The 16,195-nt window shown below is 52.5% G+C and overlaps 1 protein-coding gene across 1 annotated transcript in view; it reads right to left on the bottom strand.

The window, feature by feature from the left end:
- The window catches only part of BMP7 (bone morphogenetic protein 7), an 85,564-nt gene that overhangs the window by 35,932 nt on the left and 33,437 nt on the right, over positions 1-16,195 (bottom strand). Inside the window, exon 2 of the mRNA XM_043884643.1 lies at positions 15,782-15,974. Coding sequence (XP_043740578.1) covers positions 15,782-15,974 — 193 coding nt within the window. The remainder of the gene's footprint in view (positions 1-15,781; positions 15,975-16,195) is intronic.

Raw genomic sequence — 16,195 nt, 5'->3', positions numbered from 1 at the left:
CAATCCTAAAGGAAACCAGTCCTGAATATTCATTGGAAGGACTGATGCTGAAGCTGAAACTCCAATACTTTGGCCACCTGATGGGAAGAACTGAGTCACCGGAAAAGACCCTGATGCTGGAAAGACTGAAGGCAGGAGAATGGGACGACAGAGGATGAGATGGTTGGATGGTATCATCAACTCAATGAACATGAGTTTGAGCAAGCTCTGGGAATTGGTGATGAACAGGGAAGCCTGGTGTGCTGCAGTCCATGGGGTGGCAAAGAGTTGCAATGACTGAGCGACTGAACTGAGAGATCCTGCTGCAAAGCACTGTCTCCTCTCGCCATGGAGAGTGCTTGCAGAGGCTCTGAACTTACGTACACATGCAGATCATGGGGGCCTGTGGTGGAGAGCAATGAGGACTGGAACTAACAATGGGATATAGCTACCAGCTGGAGAAAATAGCCAGGAGATCTAAGTGGAGCTCAAGATTCTCCCCAGGGTAGATCATACTCTGAGGAGGTCAGGGATGTAGGAATCTGGCGTAAGGCTTTGGGTCCTAGGAAAGTTGAAATCAAATCACCACAGAGTGACCCTGGGAAGGCTCTTTTGTTTGTAAAGTGGGGATAATGATGAGGACTATTCTAAGGATGCATTAACTGAGATAGTATAGTTGAGGTGCCTGCACAGAGCTGAAGGCTCAAGGCTCTAGGGTACAGCAGAGCTCACTCACAACCACACTGCTCTGCCCCTCCAAGAGGCGGTAGACTTAGAACAGGCCTGGCGTGGAAACGGCCCATTGAACCCCATAATACCTAAGAGGCAAGTCCTGTTGGCCCCTTTCACAGGCAGGAGAATGAGGCTCAGGGGAGCTTACGGAGCTCCTGGGCTGGAGGGAGAGCAGCCACTTAGAGGAACCTCAGCATCCTCTTTCCACCCTTCTGGTCCCTCCCTGCTTCCATCCCCAGTAGCCTTGCTGGGCCTTCAGAACCTCCATTCTGAACAGATCACCACCCTGCCCTAAGCCCTTTATTAGCTCTTAGAATAAAAAAGCCGAATTCCCCACTGTGTTTCATGAAAAAGGAGAGGATGTTCCTAAACTGGGAAACACTGGGGAGAGAAAGGAGGTACTGTTAACTCCAGGTGGGCACAGGGGGGCATTTTGTCACCCTTCCTATAGGCTCTGGGGGGGGGGTCTGGTCCCCGTGGCCCTCCAACTCCTGCTCCCACCCCAGTGTTCTTCTGTCCGCCCCCCAGGGCTCCAGCCACCCCAGCCTCCTTTCAAGCTTTCATCTGGGCCAGACTCCACCCACTCCAGGCCATGGTCCATGCTGTTCCCACTGCCTGGAACACTGTTCCCTGTCCTTTTACCCCTGTCACACCTGGACACCCTGCAACCCCCCAGGGAGGCTCCTGCCTGATGGCCGCATCCTCATCCGGTCTCACATCCTCTCCTTTCCAGCACTCAGGTTGGAGCTGAAATGTGCTCGTCTGGGTCTCAGGTTTTCCTCTCACCCCAACACACTGTAAGCTCCTCAGCGGCAGGAACCAGTCCTGCTTTGCTCACCTCTGCTGGAGCCCCAGGATCTAGCAACCAACACAGCACACAGTAGGTCTCAAAGAACTTTGAATGAATGTGCTGCTAATCGGAGTTTCTTTTCAGGCAAGGAGGGTTTCTGGTGTCACTTTCTGTAGTTTTATGTTACTAAAAAAAAAAGGAAGAGTGAATGTTGTTTCTAATGATTTGAGTGCCTCTGGGCTTCTCTTGTGGGAAATCAGTAAAGAATCCGCCTGCAGTGAAGGAGACACGGGCTTGATTCCTGGGTCGGGAAGATCCCCTGAAGGAGGAAACGGCAACTCACTCTAGTATTATTGTGCCGGAAATTCCATGGACAGAGAAGCCTGGTAGGCTACAGTCCATGGGGTCGCAAAGGGTCGGACACGACTGAGCAACTGAGCATGCACCCACACAGGTGCCTCCAGAGACTCCAGAGACCCACCATCCACTCCACACCCACCGGGAGTCCTATTCCAGCTCATGGGCACCAGGCTGCCTGGGCACACAGGCTGGTCCGTGCCCGGGCACCTCCATGGCCCCCACCTTGCACGGGGCCTGCCTGGGTAGTTGCCCACCCCAGGTGGAGGCTGCCTGGCCGCCTAGGCTTCACCTCCTCCACGTCTGTGCCCTCAGCCCTTCCTTGGTCAAGGTCAGTTCCTTGATCTGCATGTTGTCAGGAGAAACCCAGAGGACACAGACGGGCAGGGGACCTCGACTAGGAAGAAAGTCAACCTCCAGTTTACTTTGGGACCCAACTCTTGTTCCTGCTTATTTAAGATTCCAGGGTTTGGGCCACAGAATTCCCAGAAAACTGGTGGTCTGGAATTCTGTTCACCCTGGGTATGATCCCTAAAGAAACCAAACACTGAGAAGTGAGCTATGCTGGGGATTTCAGAGCTCGGAGGTGAGACATGAAGGCCCCTGGGTGCTCCCAGAACAACCAGGCCTTGTGGGGCATGTCGTGGAGCTCTGAGACGGGAAATCCCACGCGCCAGGCAGCTGCCTGCGTCTGGCATCCCGGGGGTGGGCGGGCGAGACGACTCATCTTTCTAGACTTTCCCCGGTTGCTCCATTTCCTCCAGCCTCCAGCTCCAGCCCGAAATAGCACAAGGTAAATTCAGCCTCCTTCACGCACACACTCAAGGAATAAACAAACACACTCATATTGGGTCATCTTTCCTACCTTTTTTTTTTTCCAAAAAAAAAAAAAGAACCACAGGCTGTTTTAAGATTCCAAACCCAGACGCAAAAAAGTTAAGAGAAGCTGGGAAAAAGGAAATGAACTCAGCAATGGAGTTTGCAGACAGAGCAAGTGTTGTGAGGACCACAGTCCAGGTTTTCAAAAACAAAGACCAGATCCGAATAGCCCGATGTAGAGGAGGGAGGGGTGCTGAGACTACGGCTCCTCAAAGCAGAGAGGTGACAGGGAGCAGGCAGGACACCCCCTGAGGACACCCCCGCTGTACCCGGTATCACACGTGCCTTATGCCATTGCACCCCTGCCAGCCTCACCAGGTAGGCACTTGTCCTCTGTTATATTTTGTCCCTCCCCTAGGAGAAGATAAATGGTAAAGCGTCTGCCCACAATGCGGGAGACCCGGGTTCGATCTCTAGGTTGGGAAGATCCCCTGGAGAAGGAAATGGCAACCCACTCCAGTATGCTTGTCTGGAAAACCCCATGGACAGAAGAGCCTGGTAGGCTATAATCCATGGGGTCACAAAGAGTCAGACACGACTGAGCAATTTCACTTTCTTTCTTTCTTTCAGGAGAAGATCCTGAGTCAAAGGCTTGAATGCAAGTGGTTTGTCTGAGAAGTGACCCCAGGAACCACCAGGAAGGGGGTGGGAAGTGTGGCAGGGATGGGAAGAGGTCAAAATATGGAGCTGTGGGCATCTGGGGCTCACACCTGCCAGGCCCCCCGGATGCTGTCTGAACACAGCTCTGCATGCTACTTCCTGGGGCATGAGGAGGCTAGAGTCAATATCCACTTGCCCTTGCCCACCTGTGACGGAAGGATGCTCCAGGGGCTTGACTCCACAGTGGGTTGCATGCATCCTGGGGTCAGAGAAAGCCCTGGGGCAGGAGAGGGCAGTGCTGAGCAGAAGTGTCTAGACTGTGGCTCCAGCCAGCTGTCACAGGGAGGAAGGATGGAGGCCTTGTCCCAGGTCACAGCTGGCGAGGTCAGCACAGCAGGTGTGCCCATCCTGGGCAGCCAGGAACTCCGTCCCCGTGATGATCTGTAGGGGCGCCTGTGGGCGTGGGGCCTTGGAGAGAAGACCCAGGGATGAAGGGGAAGCCAGTGGGCGGTCCCTCTTACAGGAATCAAGACTACGGACCTCATGGATTCTTCTCCTAGGAAGGAGGAGGGATGTGCCCCGACCCCTGCACATGTAAAGGTCTCTCAGTCATGTCCAACTTTTTGTGACCCCATGGGCTGTACAGTCCATGAAACTCTTCAGGCCAGAATACTGCAGTGGGTAGCCTTTCCCTTCTCCAGGGGATCTTCCCAACCCAGGGATTGAACTCAGGTCTCCCTCACTGCAGACAGGTTCTTTACCAGCTGAGCCACAAGGGGAAGCCCAAGAATACTGGAGTGGGTAGCCTTTCCCTTCTCCAGGGGCTCTTCCCAACCCAGGAATTGAATCGGGGTCTCCTGCATTGCAGGCAGATTCTTTACCAACTGACATGTGAGGGAAACCCGCCCTTCATGTGTAATGCTGGGAGACGTTCTCCAAGGGCTCTGCTGGAAGATGCTCTCCAAGGAGACACCCCATTCTTCTTCCTTCAACAAGGACTGGCTTCTCTGGGAGCTGCTCCTTTGAACCCTTATCCCACCTGAAAACCTGACTCACAAACCACCCTGCACCCCCATTCCCCCAGCCTGTGGACCCAACCCTGGAGCCAAAGATTGAGCCCAAATCCCTTACCCACAGCATCAAGGGGAAATGAGACATCTGCTTTTGGACCCAAGTGTCATCTTTAAAAAGTCCCTAATTAGGCTCTGAGGAAGAGCCCCCAAAATTTAAAATCCTACTCCCTTAAAGGCTCTCATCATCTCATCATCTTGAGTTTTCACTCAAGAAGAGGAACCACAGGATGTGTGTCAGGCACCAGAGGTGCAACGGTCGAAGGCCCCAGAGGCCACAGGCTGAGGACCCGGCAATCTCGACCACCTGTGTGCAGGTTTGGAGGATATGGGTGTCAAGTTGGATTTTGAAAGAGGTAAGGTTGAGACAGACAAGCAACAGTAGCAGAGGATTATGATTAAATGCTCTGAAAGCTGGTTGATTGTCAAGGTCAGCAGGAAAAAGCAAGGTATAAGAAACCCACAGGCAAGAGGTGCCTAAGGAGACATGATGACCAAATATCACGTGATGTCCTAGAGCAGAAGAAGGACGCTGAGTAAAAGCCAAGAAAATCTGGGTCAGTTATTGACTTCAGTTCATAATAATAATGCATCAACATTGGTTCCTTAAATATAGCAAATGCACCAAACTCATGTACGTGGTTGGGCTTCCCAGGTGGCACAATGGTAAGGAATCCATCTGCCAGTGCAGGAGAGGCAAGAGATGCAGGTTCAGTCCCTGGATGGGGAAGATCCCCTAAAGGAGGACATGGCAACCCATTCCAGTATTCTTGACTGGGAAATTCAGGACAAAGGAGCCTGTCAGGCTACAGTCCCCCGGGGTCACAAAGAGTCGGACATGACTGAAGCAACTTGTCACACATGCATATGCGTGGAAGATCTTAGCTCCCGGACCAGGGACTGAACCATACCCCCTGCAGTGGAGGGCGAAGTCTTAACCACTGGACCACCAGGGAAGATCCGCTCCTCCAATTGCCTCCAAATGCCCAAAGCCCTGGGCACTATAGAGGGAAAAGAAGAAAATGGTGCTGTTGCGGGCTGGCAGTTGGAAGACAAAGGAGGAGCCAATGTTTGGAAGTACTCTGAGCATCTACCCAAGTGCCAACTTCCACCCTGAACTTGAAATAACCAAGGGCTTCCTTAGTCACGGTGACTCCTTTAAAACATCCCTTTCCTGGTGAGCCTGCATTTCCCATCCTTGCTGAGTTCACATCTGAGCAGGCACTTTTCTTCCCAGCTACAGATGACCGCTCATGACCAAATTGAAAAATATTAATTCTCTCTGTCTCCTGCCAAAAAGGCTAAAGCAATTACAGGCCCTGATATGAAACACAGATGTTAATACATTTGGAAAAACAGACTCCTATAGACGAGCAGAGGTCCAAGTATGAAGTGCTTTTGGAATTAAAGCACCGGGATCAAGTTATACAGCCAGCCCCCAATACTGAAGCCCATTCTTCCAAAATTCATTCCAGCATAGGGAACCCGGGGCCAGGGCACACAGGCTGACATGTCCCCTACTTGCAAACAAGAACCAACACACCCTTGGGTACCCACTGGCACACAAACTCAAAATAATATAATTATAATCATCACAGGGAAACTTCCCTGGGATTGAAAAGTATTATAATTATGGGCAATTTTCACTTTTTGGAAATTGGGCTCAGATGCTGAAGAAAGATTGCAAGAGAGGTGTTCTCGGGTTTCAGTTCTGGAAGAGAGAACGCACTGGAAGGTTTGCGAGGATGGATGAGCCCAAGGCTGGAGGCTCGGGAAGTGAGAGAGGGACGCCAGCAGGTACCTGTTTCACATAGCCTTGTGCCAGCCCCTGCGCCTGGTGCTAAGACTCCTCGTGAAAAAGGTCCATTCAGGAAGCCCACGGCTAGGAGGCTAGATCCCTCTAGCTCCATTCATGCCTATGTGTCCTGCTGTACGCCAGGTTCCAAGCACAAAAGATGGAACAGTGAGCAAAGCACACCAGATGCCTGTCCTCATGGAGAGTTCGTACCTGGCTCTGCTCTCAGGCCACCACGATAGTCTCAACACTCCCACTCAGATCTTGACTGAGGCCCAGTGAGGCTCATGGGGGTTCATGAGTCGCCCAAGTCCATGCGAATCCCAAGCCCCTGGTCTTCACTGACTGTCCAGACAGCATCTCTGAGACAAGCAGGGCAGCTCTTTTGTCTTCTCGGCCTCAGTTTCCTTGTGCAGAAAATGTTTCCCTCCTATTACCCAATTCCTAGAATTGCCATGAAGAGAAAGGGATGTGTGTATCCACCAGCCAAGCAGGAAAACCAGATATGATCAGGGACAGATACAAACGTCCTTTCCTTAATCCCTAACCTACTTCTGTGCCTCAGTTTCCTTGCCTGCAAAATGGGGTGAATGGTGGTACCTCCCTCGAGGGCTTGGGATGGGAGGACAGTAACAGCACACTGAGAGCTCTGAGCAATCAGCTTTGTCATCGTCACCGTCGGGCAAAGACAGACAACTCTTCCCTCAGTTCCGAGAGGTGTTAGCCAAACCGGAGCGTGCAGATTACATCGCGAATTCAGAAGACATCGGCCAAACGAACAAGATGTAAAGAAGCAGCCCTTTCTATGAGGTGGGTCTGCAAAGGGCTGCCTCATGGGACACTTGATCACCTTGACCTTCGCATTCATTAAGCATTCAATCCATGCAGTGACAGGAACAGGGCAGAGAAGCAACTCCTTATAAAGTTTCCTCAGCATCTCTATCTGTAATCTCCTCTCCCAGAAAGGTGTCTCAGCTGCCACCTGCTCACTCTGGGGAATCCCACACCAGCAAAGCATCGTCCTGGGAGAGGAGGCAGAGCAGGAGTCTCCACCCACACTGAACGGATGACAGGATTCCCACAAGGTCCCTCAGATCCTCAAAGAAGCCGGAAAGAACAGGGAACAAGTCCACTCTGGGGATACTCAGACTTGTTACATCATAATTCTGGGGAGGGTGGGGGGGGGTGGAGGACGTCGGGGGGAGGGGGTGGACCTAGCACGTGAAATTTTACTAGATGCCTGGTTTTGAATTCCACATTTAGTGTGTGGCCTCGGGAAGGTCATCTGACCTCTCTGTGCCCCAGTGACCCCATCCACAAAATGGGAGAATAAGATGTCTTGAGGATGTCGTGAGGACTTAAGAGAGGGTGCGGGCAACTTGGAAGCACTCGACGCAAAGAATTTGCCACCACTGACTTGTGTCTTCCCCTGTGAAGCCAGTTTGGGGATGAGTTACAAAAGGAAATGGAAGACACAAAGGTTTTAAAAGGCATCAAGGCCCACATTTGCCCTAGCCCACATGACAGAGGGCCAACAGACAAGTGGTCCCGGGCTGCAGAGCAAGGCAGGCCAACTGCGATTGACCAGCACAACTTCAGCCGGACCCAGCTTGGTGTCCACTCAGCAGGGGGACTGCTGGATGCAGGTTTTTTCCAGCACAATCCCTTTAGGCACGTGAGTAGACTCCGAGGGCCCCTGGGTCCTGCTGAAGCTGCTCTGTGCAGGGATTCGGAGGGGGGCCTGGAGAAAGGCGGCCAGGAGTGCCTGGGTGCCCTGGACCAGGCCACTGTCCCCTGACTTTCTAGGACATTCCAGCCATGCCTGGATAGCCAGTGCTCCCTCTTTGCCCTCTGGGGAGCTGAACCAGCAACTCCCAAGAAAATAGCTCAAAACCAGAGCTCACGCCCTGGGGCGGAGGTGCTGTGGTGCGAGGTGAGAGCCAGGAGACGCAGAACCAGGCACGTAGGCCCTCTGTGGGAGCAAGAAAACTTCAGGAGCTCCTGGAAGCCTCTACAACCAGCGCCCGACAGGACCTCTCCACTCAGCCTGCCCCTGCCCTTGTGCCACTGAGCTGTCAATCAGGGCCTGGGCCACACTCGGGCTCAGTCCTATGGGAGGGAGACAGTCTTCTCTGAGAGACCAAGCCAAGAGGACGAGTCTGGGGGCCTGGAGTCTCTCCCGCTTGCTCTCCTGGGCATGTGTGACAGCCCATAGAAGAGGGAGAAGAGAGAGCTCAGACAACTGTTCTCAGCTTGGGCTACCCAGTGAACCACCTGGGAATTTAAAAAATCCTGACGCCCAGCTGCACCCCAAACCCCACTGTAGCCAGAGTCAGGTTACGGCTATTGCTATTGTGCATACTCAGCACATGACTGAGTATGCACATACTTCGCGACCCCCATGAACAGGGCTCCTCTCTCCATGCAATTTTCCAGGCAAAAATACTGGATTGAGTTGCCATTTCCTCCTCCAGGGGATCTGCCTGACCCAGGGATCGAACCTGCGTCACCTGCATCGGTAGGTGGATTCTTTACCACTGCCGCCTGGGAGGCCTGGTTATGCAGGTGATTCTAATGAACAGCCAAGGGTCAGGACCATAGCCGGGAACTTGGAGTCACCCTGTTTGAGCTTCTTTCCTCCAGGGTGCTGCTGTGACCAAGAACGCGAGCCCTGGAATCCAAGAGACCTGAGGCTGAGTCCCAGGTCTGCCCTGTTGGAGCTGTGGGGTCTCAGGTAAATAACCTCCCCTCTCTAAGCCAGTCGCTACACCTGGGAAATGGGGATATCAAGTCTCTGCGGGGTCATCTCCAAGGTCCTCAATGAAGGTGAAGTGCCCTGCAATGCGACCGTGTCCCTCTGTCCACTGCTCACAGTGACTGAAGTCAGATAAGAAGCAGTCTCCTTACCAAGTCCTGACAGGACAGACTTGGGAAGGGTCTGATGACCCAGCGCCCTGGGGCTGCCCCGGGGCATGGAGACTGCAGTGTTCCGCCCACCCCCACCCCCCAAACAGTGGGACGTCCTCTCCCCCAGCAGTTCCTCTCCCAGTTCTGTGCATCGCTTCCCCTGGGAGCTTGTCAGACACACAGAAGCTCAGGCCGCACCCCAGCCATCTGACTTGGAACCTGCATTTTAACCATGTCCCTCTGAGGTCACCCTCCTGGCAGCCAAAGTCCCTGAGACACACCGAGGGACGTTTTTTATCCAGCTGCCAGTTTCATCTTGACTTTGGCAGTGACGGAGTCCCCATGAGGGGATTCTGCTGGCCGGCTGCCCCCATGGTGTCTCACTGGCCAGCTGCATCTCCTACAGGTGGGGCAGTGCTGCAGGGACAAAGTGTGGACCCACAAGGAGAGGGGAGGGGAGGGGACGGGGGAGGCTGGAAAACGTCCAAGTTCCACAAATGAAACCCGTGAGCTTTCGGGACCAACACCTTCACCCTGAGTTGGAACCAAAGCTAGAGCCAAAAGGGAGAGAAGTGGGACCAGCTCCTGAAAGCCGAGCCCCACTGCCCAGCCCCTGGTCCAGGGTTCAGAAAAGGAGGGCAAGACTCTAATCCCTTAGCACCTCCCGCCACACCTCTTCCCCAGCAAGGCCACTGAAGCCAAGGCCACCTTCCCCAGACCTGCTTCTCTGCCCCCACTCCCCCTACAGCAGGCCAAGGGCGGCCCCAACATGCTTCTCCAGCTGCAAGCTGAGCCCGAGGGCCATGGAAGGCCTCCAGCTCGGCTCATTATCGGAATTTAATCTGGATTCCAAGAGATCAAGAGGACTCTGTGGAAAGTGGCTGCCACAGGGGGAGAGATGCTGAGGCCGACCCAAAGCCGGCTAATCCCCAGCACCCCGAGGGCTTTCCTGGAGCTCAGGCAGAGCCTCGCCAGATGTCCCAGCTCCAAGCTCTGCGCAGCTGGGCGGTCTGTGTCAGGGAGGCCACGACTCCCTTAGCAGAGGGAGCAGGCAGCTACACCGTGAGGCGGCGGGCAGCGGGAACAGGGCTTCTCTCAGGGTCAGATCAGTCAAAGGCCTTCAGCTTGAAGAGGATGCACGACCCAGGTTGGGGAAAAGCAAACGAGGGCTCCACCTCCAAGCAAGCTCAGGCCTTCATCCCCATCGGATACTGCAGAGTTAAGGGATTTAGCATAGAGGAAAAAGGCAGTCCCACCCCCAAAACCCGGAGTCCTTCGCTTTCCTAAGCAGGTCTCTGCATTCCCGGCAATGAAGGTGATGACGGTAGTGATGATGGTGGTGAGGATGGTAGTGGTGGTGATGATGGTGAGGGTGGTGAGGATGGTAGTGGTGATGGTGGTGAGGGTGGTAGTGGTGATGATGGTGATGGTGGTGAGGATGGTAGTGGTGGTGATGGTGGTGACGGTGGTGAGGATGGTAGTGGTGATGGTGGTGAGGATTATGAAGGTGGTGAGGATGGTGAGGATGGTGATGGTGGTGATGATGGTAGTGGTGATGGTGAAGATGATGAGGGTGGTGAGGATGGTGATGGTGGTGAGGATGGTAGTGGTGATGGTGAGGATTATGAAGGTGGTGAGGATGGTGATGGTGGCGATGGTGGTGATGATGGTAGTGGTGTTGATGGTGAAGATGATGAGGGTGGGGAGGATGGTGATGGTCGTGAGGATGGTAGTGGTGAAGGTGGTGAGGGTGGTAGTGGCGATGGTGGTGAGGATGGTGACAGTGATGGTGATGCTTCTAATATCTGTTAAACCTTCACTGAGCACTTACCTTACTATGTTCAGAGTAAATTTGTCAGCTCCCTTTATCCTCACCACAACCCTGGGAGGTAGGTTCAGTTATCATCCCCATTGTACAGAGGAGGAAGCTGAGCCTCTGAGGGGTTACTACTTCCCAAGGCCACGCTGATACAGAGTGTCAGGATTTGAATCTATACTCTGGTTGTTGTTTTTAGTTTTTGTTTGTTTGTTTGGCCATGCCTTGCAGCATGCAGGATCTTAGTTCCCCAATCAGGGCTGGAACCCATGCTGCCTGCAGTGGAAGCACAGTCTTAACCACTGGACTGCCAGGGAAGTCCCAAATCTATACTTTAAAGAGCTGGGCTTTCCCACCTGGGGAATTAGGTCATAGAATTGTTTTGATTCTGGATTCAAAAACAAAACCCACTCAGAAAAAAAATCAATAATTTTTTTGGAAAACAATTTTTAACCTTTTATCTTTTGGAGAATGAGGGCCTTGCTTCTTTCTTTCAAGTACTATGGATAACAAGTTTGGAAGTCCAAAGCAAGCAGCCCCTCCTGCCCACTGGCTGCCTCTTTCCACTCCATGCTTTACATTATACTTTGTATCTGCTGCATCATCCTATGTTGCCTCCTCTGTCTGAATGTCACCTCCTTGAGGGGCAGGGACTGGGGTCCGGTCACATCCACCAGTGCCCAACACATAGCAGGTGCTCAAACACTTGCTGATAGGGAACTCGGTCTCCCAGCAAAGTCCAAAGGCCTCTGAGGCAGGAACCCAGCGCTGGGCTGAGCATCCCCAGAGATGGCCTATGGCTAAGCTGCTCATCAAGATGACCTGCCACGCTGGCCACCGAGTCACTGACAGCTGTCCTGCCCATTCCTTTTCCAACCACAGGAACTCAGGCCTTCTCTCTTTCCTGGGCCTCCGGATTAACCCCACAGATCTCAGGCAGGGGTGAGGAGGTGGCCACTTCAAACTACGACAGAACCAGGTGCCCACGAAGACAGCAGGTTGACACAGGCAGAAAGACGAGGAGCTGCCAGCAACCACTGTGGAAGCCAAAGGCTTGTGTTTCATCTAAGCGAGGACCTGGTGGCCCGCCCCATCCTGGCATCATTGCCTCCCTTCTGTCCTTCCAACAACCCACGCTTGCTTGTCTCCACCTCAGGACAGTGGCCCCTACAGTTCCCTAAGACACCCTTTCCTCACCCCATTTCAGATCCTTCTAGTCATTCAAACATCCCCAGCTCAACAAGCCGTCTAGGAACACTAATCGTCTTATCAGGCCAGTGGGTCTACTTATTTGCTAACTTGCTGAATGCCCATCTTCTTCACCCCATTACGGATGGAACTGTATCTCCTACAAACATACACACCAGTCCTACTGCGGGGACCTCTGATTGGGGCCTTCTTTGGAATTAGGGTCTTTATAAATGTAATTAGGTAAGTAATGAAGCCATGCTGAAGCAGGGCAGCCCCTCAGCCAATATGACTGGTCTCTTTATCAGAGAGGGAGAGGCACACAGAGGGCACGCAGAGCCATGTGACAACAGAGGCAAGACCAGAGCAGCGCGGCTGAGAGCCAGGGACGCAGTCAATGGCCAGCCTCTTCCAGAAGCTGGAAGAGGAAGGAAGGATCCGTTCCTGCAGATGTTAGGGGGAGCACGGCCCTGCTGCCACCCGGAGTTCAGACTTCCGGCCCCCAGCTCTGTGAGAGAGCACATTTCTATTGTTCCCGGCCACCCCATGTGTGGCACTTTGTGAGGGCATTTAAAAATGCCCGACAGGGACTTCCCTGGTGGTCCAGTGGGTAAGACTTTGCCTTCCAATGCAGAGGGTGACAGTTCAGTCCCTGCTCTGGGACTTAAGATCCCACATGACTCATGGCCCAAACAAAACAAAACATAAAACAGAAGCAATATTGTAACAAGTTCAATAAAGACTTAAAAAAAAATATCACCATCCACATTAAAAAAAAAAAAATCGAAAATAAAAAATTGCCCAGCTTTGAGACAAGGTAGGTCCCTGCCCCCATGAGCTGGGCTGGTTTATCCCAGTGGTTTAATAGCGGTGGTTGAATAAGCGAGTGGGTGGGCTCCCATGGATCTCTCCAAATGCAGTGGCCTCTGTGTCCTGCGGGGGAAGCTCGTGCCCACCCTCCCCGTCTCACCATCACTGAGTCTCTGCTGCTCTTCCCAGCACGTGGACCGGAGGGAGCAAGCACCGCAGGTGCTTGGGGTGCTAGTTGGGGTGCTCCTCACGTCAGGGGCAGTGCCTGAGGGCGCTCCAGTCCTGAAACAAGCTCCACCCACATCAGCAGCATCCCAGCTGACCCCAAAGACCCGGCCAGGGAGGGGGAGCACATTCCTGCCTGTAGATCTTGGAGGAAGAGCCACCCAGGCGACACCAATCAACCCTTTCAGTCCTGCTCAGCCAAACCCAGTTGGGGCAGCCACATTCCTGAGGTTAAACCTCTTGATGGAGGTTTCTGAGGCAGGTTTGGGGAGCCTGCCAGAAAGCCCAGAGCATGAGCTGGGCTCGAGGTTTGCACAAATGGACTGATAGAATGCCACTAACCAATAGCCTCTGGGTACCTGCCTTGCCCCAGTACATCAGCCTTCATTAAAAAAAAAAAAAAAAGGTCAAACATATGCTCTTGTTCAAGAGCCCCAGAGGCTTTGTGAGAGTACAGAGCAAACATATGTCACCCTTGGGGAATGAACTCAATGCTTCTTGTTGTAATTGGGTCTGGGAGCTGGGGTCCGGCCTGCCAGGGTTAACTGGGGCCTCTGAGGGCCTTCAGCAAGGTTTGGAGGTGACTGCCAAGGCTGTCGCTGCCTGCCTGGAACCACACCCACATTCCCTCCCTGCTGGAAGGGTCTGTCATCCTCTCCAGCAGGGAGGCAGTACAGGAAAGTGCAGACAAGTGGGGATAAAATGCAGATAGAGTCCACACTGAGATGCCATTTGCCACCCATCAAACAGACTGACAAAGATCAGAACGGTTTGATAAGACCATGTTCAGGAGTCCACAGTGCCACAGGCTTCCTCTGTGTGGCTGGTGGGAGTATAAACTGACATAACCTCCAAAGAGAACAGTTCAGCCAAATCTATCAGAGTTACTGACATGTGGGCCCTCGACCCCACAATTCTGTTTCTAGAACTGTATCTGACTGATAGGCAAGTGTCGGCCACACAGGCCACGCTGTTTATAATTCATTAAAATTGAGAGCTCAGCATGTGCGCACAGGCAATTGGCTAAATACCTTCTAGCACAACCTGCACGATGGGAGATGCATGGTGATGATAAGAACAAGGATACCCCTGGGTAGTGGTGTGGAAGGATTGACAAGTTTCACGGTCAAGATCATCAAGGTTTAGTGATAGATGTAGGTGCAGGAGACACTACATGATGAGATACCATTTGTAAAAATATTTAAATGCACAAATATACTTGCTGATTTGAAAGAACTCAAGAAACTGGGGTCAGAGACAGTTAACTAAGGCAAAACACAGGAAACACTCAAGAAAAACTTGGCTTTCTAGTATTTAAGGTGACCCCCCAAGTGAGAATGCTTGCCAAGTCAAATGTGCTAACAGGTTCCCTTTCCCACTGAAGAGGCCAGGACAGTCCAGCAGAAGGGAGGCACCCACACTGTCTTCCTTCCATTAGTTATGATGAGTGGTAGGGAGGGAGAGGTCTGACATCCCAAGATGTCCAAACACTCAGCCACTGGGTAGCACAACCTAGGTCGCGTCCACCTCCGGACTTCAGAATGTCCCTGTTAGGGGAATGTTCCAGCTCATTCTCTTAGCCTTCTCACCCCTTGGAGGACTTTGAAACAAAACTAAAAGGTCTCAAGAAATTAAAGTCTTTCAACAGAAGCTTCCGGTTCCTGACCTCAAGATTCTTGGAAGGCTAAGAGTTCTCTGCCTGTTTATTTTTCATTTGTGGATTTTTATCCCCTAAACATTTCATTACAAACAGCCACTTTCATTGGTGGCCTTACATCACGTGTTGGGTTTCAGTGATGCGTGGGAGATAGGCAGACTGTCAAAAATGCTTCTTCCTCTTCTTCATCCCCCTAAAGACACACTGACCCAGACGATCCATAAATATCCGTAGGGGGCCACACAACCCCAGGCTCCCCTGGCTGTCCCTATTCCTAATGCAACCTGCTGATGGTGATAGTTTTAAGAAATGGCGACATACACCATTGTTATTGTTTAGTCACTAAGTCGTGTCTGATTCTTTGTAATCCCGTAGACTGTAGCCCGCCAGGCTCCTCTGTCCATGGGATTTCCCAGGCAAGAACACTGGAGTGGGTTGCCATTTACTTCTCCAGGGGATCTTCCTGACCCACAGACTGAACCCATGTCTCCTGCATTGGCAGGTGGATTCTTTACCACTGAGCTACCAGGGATGCCCAACCTACACCATACACTTTCTCTAAAAAAGATACATAGCCTGGCATGTGGTTGGTGCTCCCCCAGTCAATCCTAAAGGAAATCAATCCTGAATATTCATTGGAAGAACTGATGCTGAAGCTCTAATACTTTGGCCACCTGATGTGAAGAGTCGACTCATTAGAAAAGACCTTGATGCTAAGGGCAGGAGGAGAAGGGGGCAAGAGAGGACAAGATGGTTGGATGGCATCACCAACTCAACGGATATGAGTTTGAGCAATCTCCAGGAGATAGTAAAGGACAGAGAAGCCTGATGTGCTGCAGGCCATGGAGTCGCAAAGAGTCAGACACAACTGAGCGATTGAACAACAGCAAGAATAACATGGGAAGTAGCCACGACAGCCCGTGCCTCCTCTCAGGAGGAGCTCAGGACCCCGCCCAGGCCCCGGGATGGTACCCACCTGCCCAAGTGCTCTTGCAACACCTGGTAGACACTGATCCGGAATGTCTCATTGTGGAAGTGTTCCCGGATGTAGTCCTTGTAAATGCGGAACTCAGCTGCAGTCACGGCCTCCCCTTCTGGGATCTTGGAGAGATCAAACCGGAACTCCCGGTGGTGGTAGCGCGGGTGGAAGAACTCTTTGTCATGTTCCACTGGGAAGGGAAGGAAACACACATGGGCACCAAGAGCTCATTAGTGACTGGGTTTCACTCTCCAGCTCAGAGTCCAAGCATCATGCCTATGCTTGATAGAGACCTGCCCATAACCGGCAACCCCCAGTGATGACTGCCTGTTCCAGGCCAGGCCAAGCTGAGAATGGGGGTGTGGACCCCCAGTTTTCAAATGAAGACAGCTGAAGAAACCAGAAGTACAA

The sequence above is a fragment of the Cervus elaphus genome, chromosome 23 (assembly GCF_910594005.1).
Source record: "Cervus elaphus chromosome 23, mCerEla1.1, whole genome shotgun sequence".
Lineage (NCBI taxonomy): Eukaryota > Metazoa > Chordata > Mammalia > Artiodactyla > Cervidae > Cervus > Cervus elaphus.
The sequence above is the reverse complement of the archived record's forward strand: the minus strand, read 5'-3'. Positions and strand labels throughout refer to the sequence as shown.